This window comes from Glycine max, chromosome 18, assembly GCF_000004515.6.
Source record: "Glycine max cultivar Williams 82 chromosome 18, Glycine_max_v4.0, whole genome shotgun sequence".
In the NCBI taxonomy this organism is placed as follows: Eukaryota; Viridiplantae; Streptophyta; class Magnoliopsida; order Fabales; family Fabaceae; genus Glycine; species Glycine max.
Genome location: NC_038254.2, coordinates 9,214,355 through 9,228,987, shown reverse-complemented (window position 1 = coordinate 9,228,987; position 14,633 = coordinate 9,214,355). Strand labels below are relative to the sequence as shown.

Below are 14,633 nucleotides of genomic sequence, written 5' to 3'. Positions count from 1 at the left end.
TTCCACGTACCAAAAATTTATATTAGTATTTTATGTATTAGCATCTTGAATGTATGACCTCAAATGCATAAAATTTTTAAAATGTTTGCTATAAGTCTCCCACCAATTTTGTATGTATATAACCAACAAGTTGATCGTCCTAGTGATTCTGAACTCGATCTCCTTAATTAAAGTATTGAGTTTGAGTCTTGCGAATGAAAAAAATTTAATGAAAGAAGAGAAATCTCACTAAAGATGGTCAATCAGATTTTTCAGTAGAGATTAATTTTCAATAAGATGGGTGAATACTCTGCACTAATGACATGGTGATAAAAAAATTATTCCTAAAATCTCACTATCAAATATAGATTCCAAAATCGTCATTTCTTCAAATTATCTTAACATCATATCGAGTGTGCTCCAATTGAATACTATAAAAATTAATTTTATAATTAAAAAGTTTTGATTAAATATATAAGACTTTTTCATTGAGAAAAATTAAAATCCTTTGAAAATACACCCTAGGAATGATTAGAAACATGTATTTATATGATACAGGAAAAAGGATATGAACTTTTCAAATTAAATTTTAATGTTTAATAGAAAATACTATTGGAAAAAAGTTGATGAAATATAAGATAAGAACATATTTATAATGAAAAAATAATTTAATTATAAACATATGTAAAATGTTAAGTTAGAAGTGTAAAAATATTAATAATTATAAATGAACTTTTTTTTTGCTATTTCATTTCATTAGAAAACATTTTAATTATGACTTTTAATTGATTCGTGAACTAAGCCGACTGGCACCGTTATTTTTACTCTTCACACCCTTATATGTTTTGAAAATTTAGATAATTCTTAAACTACTTTCAATCACACACTCATTTCCTCTTAAAAACTTTTTTCCTTCCCCTTCCCCCACCCCTTCTTCAATATTCACATCCTCTCTCATCTACTCACTTATTCTTCTACAATCTTCTGTGTTTTTAGTGAGTTTTTGCATCTTTTTCTCCAATGCAGTCTAGTTCATTTTCTTTTTAGTTTGCTGATTTTTCGTTGTGTATCTTGACATATTTTTTATATGTATGATCAATGATTAATTAATAAGTTATTCAGTTAATTTTTATTTATATAATGCATATACAATATGGCTTATACCCAAAGTACCAGATATATATACTAGAAGGGTTGCTTTCAAGGAAGGTACATCGAGAGTTGATAGCCAACATTGCCCATGACTTCACCTCACCAACATATATACAGTGAGGTGCAAATTACTTGTACGTTTAACATAATTTGCACAATTTTCTTTTTATCTTTCTATAAAATTGATATAGATTGAGTAATTCATAAATCTGATATGGATAGGAGGCAATTCATTTTTTTTTCAAAAATATATTTTACAAATTAATTTAAAATTAATGACTTAAGCACAAATCAAACCTACGACTTTTGCATTATTAACCAACTGAGTTAATAGGTCAATTATATTATAAAATAATTAATATCGTTATATATAACACTAAAATTTCTAATATATATTTAATACGTACGTAAATTTAGATAATAAATTTTGTGATAATTAATTTTGATCTAATAATTAATTTATTTATATATATATTTTATGTTGTTTTTATTTTTAACCAATACAGTACTTGAATTTTTTTCCAATAGATTAACCTTGATAGGTGAAAGGATGAGTGTAACACCTTAAGAATTACCTTCACTTAAAGTATAAGAAAATAGATAGAATCGTACATTATGACCTGACATTTCTTAAGGATATAAATCTTGTACATACAATTTTCCAAAATATAATCATAATTCCCTATGTAATGCCATCTCCAGACGAAGGGTAGATCCCTTAACAAAAACAATATAAACTAGCATCTCACACTAGGCCTATATTACACAACTTCTAAGTATAAAAGATCAAGACGTAATAATCTTTAAGTCTAATGCATAATATCTTTCATTCCTACTTAATCTGGAATATTGAAACTAAACTAGTGAGACGATGTCTTGGTGAGTGCCTTAACGTGTACATATATACATGAATCATAAAGCACAAGTCATAAGGAAATCCTTTGCATAAACGTTTATATGGTTTTTCATGTAAAATTTTGCATTAATCATTTATATAAGCATAAACTTTTAAATTATATGCCCGATCTTTATCTTTTTCTCTTTTCCATCTTATCACACCTGCAGTAGAGTGGTAATATGAGATAACCGGTTTTTAGGATCTATGTAATCATACGATGGTACCACAGGTACCCTTTTAATTATATATATATATATATAAAATTTATTTTGCCGATTTAAAAAAATTCATAAGCCTTCAGTCTGGTGCTTTGTATCGAGGGACTGAACCTCATCTATTTGGTGAACCTCTTTTTTTTCCTTTTCCCTCGTTAAAGTTTTCTCTAAAGATAAAATTAAATAAAATATGAAACTCAATAAAGAATAGAGAAAGAAAGTACCGCATAGGCAGCTGTCTACTGATTCTATGTTACTGTGCAGCTGTCAAAATATCGGAGCTCATTATTGAATATTCATCGCATTTCATTTCTAGTTCCGAGGGTAAATTTTATTAACACAAATCATGTTTAATTTTGGGATAATTATGTTAATCCAGTAGGCTCAAACCATTTTGACATCCCTAAAAAAAATATTAGTTACAAAAGACAACAATTTTCAATTATATGATAATTTCATGTAAAAGAATCTTTACACTGTGATTGTGTTCCAATTAAACTTTAAAAAAATACCCACAATGAATATTTTATACATATATTTAACATAAAAAATGATAACATGATCTTTAAACCCCCATTATAAATAAATTTCAAGTGTACAAATAATACCATGGATTGGCCTGCAAAACATAATTCGAAGCTAAAAAAGCATCTAGCTTTAGCTATATTCCAGTTAGCTAGCAGAATAAAATAATTGCTTGCTTCAAGACAGGATCATCAAGATGAATCACAATGCAAACTAGATAGCAAATTAAAATTTGAAGCAAAACATATTTATTTCTTACGCGAGATAAGAACCAAAAACATCCTACAGCACAATTATAATCCACAAAAAAGACACGGCTAGAAACAGGAACCAAACATTATGTATAGTATGCTGCAACTATATACCATTTTACTGTATTTGTTACGCTCCCTCCCAGTCTCACTCACACAAGTACACGCACACATTCTCTAGTTAGCATTTTTTGTAGAGACCAACTATGAACTTTATTATTACCAATTCCATCGTATCAATTACAAAGTGTTAAGGTATACAGTCAGTATATAAGTAAATAGACAAATAGAATTTTGAATACAAGGCACATAAAACTGAAAATATTGTGGATCCAATTCTTGCTATTACTGTTTCTTTGCATACTCCCTCGGTCCAAATATTGTGGATCCAATTCTTACATTGGTACTACCCATTTCAATCTGAAAAGGCAAAAAGATATTTTTCAACAGTTGCATGTATACAATTGATCAAGAGTAAAAGAACATCAGCTAGTTGAGAAATCTTAAAAGTAGTTCAAAAAAAGGACTCTAGTAACTTATCTATCAATAAGTACTTCCAAAATGCTTCACAATCACAACCAATACTAATTAAAAGAAATGTGCCAGAGTCATCATAACAATATCTACAAACCATAAAAAATGCTAACAACAAGCTATCTATTACTCTATTGTTGGGTGGCATTCATGAGAGGTTCACTAAATGATGTGGGTCTTACCCCCTGTATAATTTAATGATTTTCATTTATTTAGTGGGACCTGTCTGAATTCTATTCAATAATAAAGAATATGTTAGTGTGTTGTTTGTTAGGAATCTTCATACACTATCATCATCACATCAAGTATCAAAGAACCCCATTCCTATGATAATCGTCAATTCATTCCCTGATGAGCTAAAAAGCATCCAGAACTGAGATAATTGCAGGTGCAATCATGCAACGTAACTATCAAGAAAATTTGAACTGCTAAATAACTTTAGTAAACTATTCCATACCGCTAACTCAAAATCACCAGACATGCCCATTGACAGTTCACATTCCTCCTCGGGCATTTCAAGTGCCTTGCATACTTCAGTTCTGCAATTTGATAGTGTCTGATTTTTAACAAAGGAGAAAACCTTAGTAAATAGACAAATAGAATTTTGAATACAAGGCACATAAAACTGAACTACAAAACCATCAAAATGATGGCAAAATGCAGATCAATTTTCAATAAAACAATAATACGGCAATAAATGAAATATAATTCTGAAATAAGTTCTCACAAACAAGAAACACCATTTCAAGGAGTTATCTACATGCTTCAAAATATAAGAATAGAATTTATCACCTGAAAGTTCTGTGGAGTTGAGGTATAGTCTGGCATTCCTATCGTCATTAGGCCAGAGAACACTAGGTTTGGGCAGCTCAATTTCACATGTTTTGCAAGCTCAACACAATCGGAAGGATCAATACCAGATTTGGCTGCAAAATACAATAATCAATAAACAAAGTTTATTTATGTAAAATATGTAAGAAAAAAGAGCATTTTAATATACTCTGACAAATAATGCATGCCAACAAAGTACATGAACTGCCAAGACATAATAGAATATGATACATTGTGTTAACATACAATGACAGAATAGCTGCAATCAGTGACTAATTAAGTAACATTACTGTGTCATTATCTAAAATACAATAACCTGGGATATGGGGAAAATATTTGAATTATTTATATTAGAATTGATGGATTTCCATGGAAAACGCTAAAGAGCTAAATACGAATAACAATTCCCTGATGCCAAATTAAGAAGTCTCAGTACGTGAAGACAAGTCAGTAACACAAATTTACAAGTTACAATATACACAGAAAGGATTTCCAATACCTCAAGCAAGAATTTGCCTCACACCCAAAGGGAGTGAGGAAACCTCATAAGATCCAAAAAGTGTAACAAGAAGTTAGAGTAACTCATTATTTTAAGCTGAACTTACATTCTTCTCCACTTGTATTTACTTGCACCAAAACCTTCAGAGGATTTCTTCCAAGGGTTGATACCATACGGTCAAGATTATTTGCTATCTGCAGTTCCAGAGGTACAATAACACTTTAAGGTTTGTCAAATAGCTAATGATATTCATTAAAAATAAGCTGTAACAAAATCACAGTTTTGAAATTTTAACTAGTTGTTTGCTAGGTGTAGACCTTGACCACAGCAACAGCAATGCTAAATCATAGTTAATAATTGAGCACAACATGAAGACCATATTTATCTAGATTCCTTCAAATTTTATTAGAGCATAAAATAAAATAAACAGCAACAAGTTCATATCTCCAAGAGCTACAAGTAACATTGATTCTACATCTCTACCTTCTGATTGTCCACACTCTCAACCATGGCCAGATTTGGAACTCCACCTGCATAAAGTATGCAAGGTTAACATTCATCTAATACAAGGCTGCTGAAGAAAGGAACAACTGAACAAGCTCAAACAAGAGAACAACATAACACAACTATAGCAATATATTCAACAAGTACAGAGCCAACTGAAATGATGTCCAAAACTTTGCACCCAACTCAGATAGCAAAATTGAACAGGGAATGGGACCAAATACCTTTAAATGTGAATTTTTGTCCCTATTTCATCTCTAACATTTGTTGCTGTTACAACACCATGAGATTGGTATGGTGTGCTCATATGGCATATAGGGATTAAAACAAAAATAATCATCACGTAAATGGACCAAAAGTGGTAATTGTGTTGTGTCACTCATTTTCAAAACAAAAATTAGTATTTATTAGAATCAAATTAAAATCAATTGTATGGATTTTTTAGAAGTATGTTAACAAGTTATAACTTTGGATTTTTTAAAATACTCCCAGTGGTGTAACACAATAAAATATTCTTTAAAAAATGAGAGATGTATTAATATACTCCCAATTATTTTTTGAATAAATAATATATATGCTGATAGTGTAAAGGTGCTTGTTACACTGTCATCCAATCTCAAACTGCATGCATGGTAAGTTTGTTAACTTTTATAATAGCTATCTTAAAACTTGTATTAAAGATCATTTTTGATCGGTTGACCACGCTTTCCTATCAAACTCTTTTTTTTTTTTTTTTTAAAGTATTTTGGCAATGTTACAACTGAGATTCACTAAAGAGTAAATATTCTATGCTTGAAATTGATAGTGTAAAATTTTTAGACTGACCGAGCATATAAATTAAACTCTTTATTAAAATACTCCCAAAGGAGGTAGTTTGCTAACATAGTCCTTCTAAAAAACAAGGTAGTCTCCTACATTATATATGCAAAACAAGAAGCTCCGATATGATGCCAATATCAAATTCAAAAGCAATCAAAAGCCACATTTTCAATTCAACTCCCAGGGAAAGCATAGAAGCGCATTCATTCCACATCAATAAAACGAAAAAAATAAAATAAAATTGAGAAACAAAATTCTTTAAGAAAAAAAAAAGAATACCCAAAAGTGTTTTGACTTTGTTGCTTTGCAAATGCCCAATGAAATGCCACTCAACGTCTGGGGGAAGCTGCAGGCATGCCCAAAAACCAAATTATCAGAAATTTCTATCAACAAAGGACGAAAATAACGTAGCATTTTTATTTTTAATTATAAACTTATAAAATTTCAATTTTAAAAAAAAGGAGAGAGGTGATTATTGCAGCACCTGAGGAGCTTTTTCAATGATTTCTTGGACGTAGTTTTCGCCGAAGTGTCGGTGACCGGCGTCGTAGAGTTGTTGAATCAGAGTGACGGGTTTCGTCTTGGAAACCGCCACGACCCGGACCCGGTCGGGTTTGGACCCGGATCTCTCCGCCGCCTGCTGCACCCGGAGCATCACCGATCGGAACGCCGTGACGGCGGCGCCCTCCGCCACCAGCGGAGAAGTCATTGGGTTCGGGAATCAGAGGGCGGTTTGGAGCAAAAACAAGTGGCGCGTCGTCTATGTGTTGAGGTGGTTGAAGACTGAACACAGAACAGAGGCCAAAGGAGCCAGAAAAAAAGAAAAAAGAGTATTGAATATTAATGGATAGAGATGAATTTGATTTTCAATCTAATTTCTCAATGTAAGCAGTACACTATTTTCTAGCATACGTTTCATTATTAGTCAAATTTAATTAAAAATAGCAAAATAAAAAATCATTAAATAAGTAATCGTACTTATTTATAATTATAATTTTTAGTTAATAAAAAATGTTTAAAAAAGTAGAATTTAATAACCACATATTAACGACATATAACAATTTTACAAGCTAAATTAATAAAAAAAATCATTATTTTAAAATAATTATTATAAAAATTAATAAATATATTTTACATAATGATTAATTTATAATTGAATGATAGTCTAAAATAATTTTTTAATTAAAAATAAATTTATAATTGAATGATTAATTTATTAGCGGTTGCATTTGTCAAAAGAATTTAACGTCATTTTGCAGTAAAATGTGAAGGTTAGATAATGATCCAATGCACATTATAAATAATTTCAATACTTTGTTTCTTATTTGGTAAGAAAAAAATACTCCGTACTTTGTTTCTTATTTAGATGTGGATTAATTTTACTGATTATTCTCACAAACAATTAGTAAGAAAATTCTTTTTTTATTGTATCAAATTAATGTCTTTTAAATTTTTACCTATATACCTGATATTCTTAATTATTTATCAATTTTAATTTACTTTTTTGTTTCTTACCGCTAAATTAGATTTTTATTTAATGTAATTACTAAATTTTCTGAAATTTTTTGTTGATGTAATTAAAGTGATTAATATTTTTTTATAATATTAAAGTGATCAAAAAATCATTAAATATACTTCATTAAGATAATTAGATTTAAATAATTATAACTAGGAAAGAGTGTCTCTCTAAATTTTTTAAATAATAAAAAATACAAGTTAAATATACTTAATAAAAAAATGACAGAATAAAAAAATTAATAATATAAAACTAATGGAAAGTTAATATAAATTAGAAGAAAATTTTGAAAATTTAAGAAATAGTTTAAAGATAAAATTATTCATCGAGAAATATGTATACTAAATGAGATAATTTTCATCATTAATAGTTATAGATAATTAAGGTGACTAATTCGTTTTTAAATTGGGAAATATCTTTTTTTTTCTTCAATTTGAGAGACAAAAACTGAATTTATCCTAAATTTCTAAAACTAAAATCTTAATTAAAATTAAGCCTTAAAATAATGAATAATAAACAAACATACAATAATATAAAAAGTAGATTTTTATTCAATGTATTCTTAAATTTGTTGAATTTTTTTATCGATGTCATTAAAGTAATTATTATATTTATTAAATATTATTAAATTAATTACATTTAAATAATTATAATTATTATGATAAATAATTAAAAATACATTGCAAAAATGAAAAAAATTATATATTACTAATTAACACCAATGCATGACACTGATTATTACACGAGTGATAAAAAATAAAATAACCAAATCATTAATTTAAAAGTATAAGGATTAAGATAAATTTAAACCAAAAAATAAGTATCTAAACCACATTTTATCCTTTATTTTGCACAATCCTTGATTAAAAATAAATATGACCTAATCGGGATTAGAAAAGGTGATAACAATATATTTATCCTAAATTTATATATTTTTTAAATTATTTTGTTATTAATACTTTTTTTAATTATTTCTCAGTATAATTAATTAGAGATACATTAGTCTAAAAATAATTAATATAAGATACAAAATGGATTAAGTTATATTACTTTTAATTTGAATCTTATAAATAAGAACTAGAGTTATCAAAAATGAGTTAACAAGTCTTGATAAATTCAACTCACATCAATTCATCTCTTAAATGGGTCAATCCTACCCACATAAAATTGATTCCAGAAAAAAATATCTTAGCTCGCCTCATCACGAGTTGATCCACCAACCCACTTACAATAAAATAAAAATATTTGTTTTTTAAAAAGAAAATTAAAAAATTTGCAATTAGGAATGTTTCACTAAGATGTGTAACTATATAAAATACTGACGTAACAACCAGAGGGATAACAACAACAAGCACATGTAAATGAGTAATTATCCTATGCAAATGAACAAGATATCTAAAAATGGTCTTTAATATGGAAACATATTTAATACAATTTGCAAGGAATTATTACAAGGACTAGCTATAAATTAAAGAGAATAACAACGGCCATTGTACTAGGCAATTAATAAAAATAAATAAACATGATTTAGCATGAAAACATATCAGCATAACAAATATAATATCAGTGTAATCTAATTCAAATATGTTGATATTAGATGAATGTCAACATTTATATTTCTCTATTCTTATTCATGTTCATTATTAGTCAATTTCTATTTTTCTTTTAGGACATTTAAATATCATTGCAATCTAATTAAAATATGTTAAAAATAAAAATAAGCAGGGACAAATTTACCGAGTGTCAGACCGAGCAAAGAAGAAAAAAGCAAGAGATTGAGCATGCGTTGTGCCACAAATTTTTTGAAAGAAACATAAAATTAGTTTAGAGCTAGAAATGATAATAAATTTACACAAGCTAAGATTGAAGAAACAAAAACCTAAAGGAATGAGGAATATGAGAAAATAAAAAGAAAGAGATCCTTATTGTATTGACGAGGAGGAGGACCGAAGCGAAGGCGTGATTTTGGTGATGAAGACTATGACTGTCGAGGGTTTTCTATTAGGTTTATGAGAAGTAATGATATTTGTACTATTTATAATTGCTAGAAAAAATAATACAAAGACAACCACTACTACAAAGATGTCATTTTACAACAAGATTTTTACACAACTATAAAAGAATCGCCTTAGAAAGATGTGCGGTGACATCTTTGTAATTATTGTAAAAATAAGAACACTTTACGACATTCATTCTAAAATGTTGATAAAAACCACCTTAGAATATTAAATATAAATACATTTAAGACGGGTTTTATTAAAGTAATGATTGTTTTATATTATTTATCCATATTATTCATTTTTCCTCTATAACAAAAACATTTTTTTAAAAAACTAATAATTATAAAATATAATTATTATTATTAATATTTTTTTAAAAAAATTGTATATATCTAAATCTAAATTATATACAAATGCAAACCTATTTATAGAAGATAATATTTTTGGAACCAAATATTTATATAAATCAAAATAATAAAAGATATATATTAATTTTAACTATGTTAATATATCTTTAAAATATTTATATGCATATATACTAATAAATACTTATATACAAAATATAAAAATATATTAAAAATATAAATTGTAAACTTAATATCCATGCAAGATATAAGTTGTTATATATTCTCTAACATTATTTTTTTACACATTCTCTCCTATCAAGATAAATTTGTGTAAATGTCATAAAAGTAAGATCTTTTTAAAAAGAGTGATAACAATGTATCTAGTCTTACAAATTAGAATATATTCAAAAATATTTATTTATTATGATTTTAATTATATAAAAATAAATTTTTATCATGTACAATGTACTTCCTTTATTTTTATTAAAGAGGTTAAAATAAGTCTAAACCCAGAAATCAATTTGACTTATTACGGATTGATTTGATTTAATTTATTTTTTTAGAAATAATATTTTAATAATTTTTATCAACATTCTACTTGTTCTTTTATTTAGATCATAAATATTTTTTTATTAGAGACAATCCTATTTAAATCAAATATAATTATTATGGAGAACAAAATTCTCTCCGACCGGTAGCCGCTATTTTTATTTTTTTACTTCTGTTGGCAGAAAAAAATGTTGTTTTGAGCCTTATTTATCAGTTATCACACACTTCAACATCTGTTTTTTTAATAATACAAAAGAACGTGTGACACCAACAACAATCAAAGATCAATCGATCAATTATAAAACAATTGTCCTCCAAGAGAGAGTGAAAGATCAACTACCCTTCTCATAATCTTCTTCACGAAGACACTGGAATGCATGTGGACGTGCCCCATTTGCACGAAAATCCATTGGATTTCGGGAGCTGATCTATTGGCTGCATTCATGTGAATGCAAGCGAATTTCGAGGAAAAGCCCATGGCATTTGCTTCTGATCTATACTAAGTTGGATATCTTCGTTTTTCAGAAACAATTTAATAACTAGTAGTTAATTATATAAAGGTCGCTTAAATTTGCTGGACAATTTGTTATCTTCAATGATAAGTTTTCAGATTCGTGGCACTTTATTTATCCTACACTCCAAATTGAAAAATGACTCTTTTCTGAATTGTAGTCTTCGTATTTTTACCAAATTTACCCACAACTCTTAGAGCATCTTCAATATTCAACAAATTTTAAATAAATCAGGAATTTACTCTAATACCCAAATTTATATATATAAAAAAGATTGAGCAACACTCAATACCCAAATTTAGCTCGAGATAAATATACTCAAGGTCATTATTTGTCTATAATATACATTGATTTGAGATCTTAGTATATATAAAACATTTTTTTAATATTATTCAGACAATATATTAATTTAGACATTTTCAATTAACTTATCTAAACACTAAACTACTTTTCATAGTTAATTTTGAATAAAATTTATTATAAATAAAATCAAAGTATAGCTCGGGAATAAACTTTTTTGGGCATAATTCAAATACACCTTTAATGCACACACACGAAAAGTTTGATCGAAATCGTAATATAAAATCACCAATAATTGCGCTGCGTACGTATATATCGATGCATGGTGCTCCCAACCAGTGACTGTACATTTAAACAATATATTGCGAATGGATTATATTTGACACTTCTTTTTCAAAGAGAAGAATAAACATGGGACTTGAGAAAAAGAATATGAAGTTTTTTTTATCAATAATTAATTTATGTTTCATTGAACATTTGTGTATATAAGAGTAATTTTTTTCGTAAGTCATGTACGAAATTTGATTAAAAGAAACTATAAGAAAATACTCCAACCTTAATTTAATCAAGTCTGTGAGATCAAGTAAAATAATTTTCAGTTAATTACACAACGAGAACAAAACAAATTATATTCTGTCACATTCTCGTAGTCTTGATTATCTAGCTCTATCCATTGTATAATATATCAAGAAGAAGAAATGTGAAAAAGAACACATAACATGTCACAATGTGTGATGAGATGATATATACTTATTTTCTTGGAGAATAGCATTAATTATGCTTTAGGAAACACTTAGAAGATTGCAATATAACTTTAAGAGGTACTATATGCTATTGTATTTCTGGTTAGAGAACCTTAGAGAACCACCACAAATGTGGTCTACTTTATTGAACATTTTTAATAAAAATCACAAACCTCGTATAATAATAATAACATAGTATTGGGGACTCATGCATGAAGCTTAATTATTAGGCGTAGCCGCACATTCCATAGACACAATATGCACCCACTTCACACCGATGGTTACACTCCCCGCAATGCCTCTTGTCAAAGTTGGTATCAACACATTCCCCTCTACAACATACCTCAGTGAACTTGCACTTCATCTTGCATGCCCCACAATTGTGCTTGTCATACCCTACATCAATGCACTTGTTGTTGCAACATGTTGAGTTCTTGACACCCGACAAAGTACAAATCTCGTGGTCCTTCCTGCAGTGATCAGCAGCATTAGGGTTTTTCACTTGAGCGAGGAAGCGACTCACCCTCTTGGAAGGAAGAAGGAGATTCTTTTGATGAGGGGTTGATGAGGGCAAATCATGGTGCACAAAGGGTGGTTTTGCTTCCTCTTGATGAGTGATGGTTTTCATTGTGAGTGTGATGGACAAAGCCATGGTTATTGCTATGATGAATATTGCTTTTAGGAACCCCATGGCTTTGCCAGGATCAAAGTTTGAAGGAGTGCTAGCTCTCAGAGAAAAGGGAGATGATCGAAGAGAAGAGTGTGTTATTGTTATTCTTCTTTGTGTGTTGTTTTCTTGGGAAGATGGATGGTAGAAAATGAATGGGGAGGGCTAGGGTTTATAAGTAGGGAACTAAGGGAGAAGTTGACGCCGCAAAAGTGGTAAAAGGTGGGGAGGTTGTTGCATGGTGCATGCTATTGGAAGAGTGTGATGTAATTTTAGTGTGTATTCTATTGGTTTGACCTTTAAAAGCTTCCGCCACTCATATAACTTGAGCACTACAGTATCCATCATTTTTAAACTTCATTTTTTCCTGTATGGTCTATTATACCCTTCGGTTCATGAGTTATATGATGAAAACATGTTTATTATGTACTTGTGCAAGGTGGGTTTACCATTTGTGGACAGTGGTTTATGTGTAACCGTGCCCAAGAAAGTTTGAATCACATAAAGTTTAAAGGATCTTGCTACCTACCTTTAAGATATTGATGAAGAAATTAAAAAAAAATATTTATGGTGTAAATCATAAAAAAATTAAGAATAATATAATTTTTTATTTTTTAATAAAAATATTTTTATTTTAAGTTTATTAACCAATATCCTTAAAGCATATTGGTTTAGCATTTGCCAAATTTAAATTATTCTTTTTATCAACAAATATTATTTGTTTATTTGTTAATTTTTATTAGAAAGATTTAAACCTACGATTTTTTCATCCTCTTAAATATCCTTTAATCATTAAGTTAATCTATATCTTTTAAATTTAAAAAAGATATATTGATGATGTATTTTTATTCTTTTTGTGTAAAAAATATTTGGATCAACGATAAACACACCATAAACATAAACACACCATAAACAAATTAGTTTCTGATCTAATGGATTAGAAATACCCACGATGTTTTACTAATAAAAACTAATTTATTTAGGATAATTTGTGAGTTTCTAAATAACTCAAAAATTAAATATGTACAATAAACTAAACATAGAACCAATCAACTTAGTGAAAAACCGAGAACCAATGACGCACTTGAGTGACTTAACCGTGGATCGAGTTAGTCCATGTATCCAGTTCTAATTAGTTCTTGAGAAAGTCAAAGGGCAATCATGACTTTTCATCATCATCAGCCACCATTTGTACGTTGAAACCGCAGTGGACGGCCTGAAGAAATTAAGGCACACGCTGCTATGATAAGCAAAGGGCCTTTACCATACACGTTAAGGGCTTATATTTAACAAATTCCAGAAACTCAAAATCCAGTTACTACGCTTCTTCGTGTTTAACATGCTAACACCAATTAAATTAAAACAAACTTGGGTCCAAAGGCTGAAAGGCTGGTTACCGTGGGACTGATCTGACCAATTTTTGTGTCGGCAAATTAAAGCATGCGTTATCTAAGTTAACTAAACTTCAAGAATTCATGTTATATGTAAATGTGGCTAGACACATATAGTAAAATATACTCTCATGCTTCATTATAGGTATGGATTCAAATTCTTGAAGTCACTTTTTTTTTGTTTGGTAAACAATTTTTCTCAAAAAAATCTCCTAACATCTATGGTCTAGTTGAGTCTTGAGTACGTAGCTGTAAATTAACAAGTGGAATTGCCTGCAGTTTGCACACACAATAATCCTTTATGTGAGCTTCTATCGGTAGCTTCAACATGTTATTCGTGTTTTCTCTGGGAGTATATATTTGGATGCATTTTCATTATGAATACCACTTTTCTTTAAGCA

General features: G+C 28.8%; 2 protein-coding genes across 2 annotated transcripts; both read right to left on the bottom strand.

Moving 5' to 3' along the window:
* Positions 1-2,994: 2,994 nt before the first annotated feature.
* LOC121174069 (pyridoxal phosphate homeostasis protein) lies at positions 2,995-7,078 on the bottom strand. Its single transcript, XM_041012307.1, has 7 exons — positions 6,692-7,078; positions 6,487-6,553; positions 5,368-5,414; positions 4,991-5,078; positions 4,347-4,480; positions 4,012-4,110; positions 2,995-3,440 (listed from the first exon to the last, which is right to left on the bottom strand). The coding sequence occupies exons 1-7, from the start codon at positions 6,914-6,916 to the stop codon at positions 3,366-3,368; spliced, it is 735 nt and encodes a 244-aa protein (XP_040868241.1). The 5' UTR covers positions 6,917-7,078; the 3' UTR covers positions 2,995-3,365.
* A 5,084-nt stretch (positions 7,079-12,162) lies between these two features.
* LOC100527268 (stigma-specific STIG1-like protein) lies at positions 12,163-12,980 on the bottom strand. The gene has a single exon (NM_001250354.2). The coding sequence runs from the start codon at positions 12,863-12,865 to the stop codon at positions 12,401-12,403; it is 465 nt and encodes a 154-aa protein (NP_001237283.2). The 5' UTR covers positions 12,866-12,980; the 3' UTR covers positions 12,163-12,400.
* Between the last annotated feature and the right edge of the window lie 1,653 nt (positions 12,981-14,633).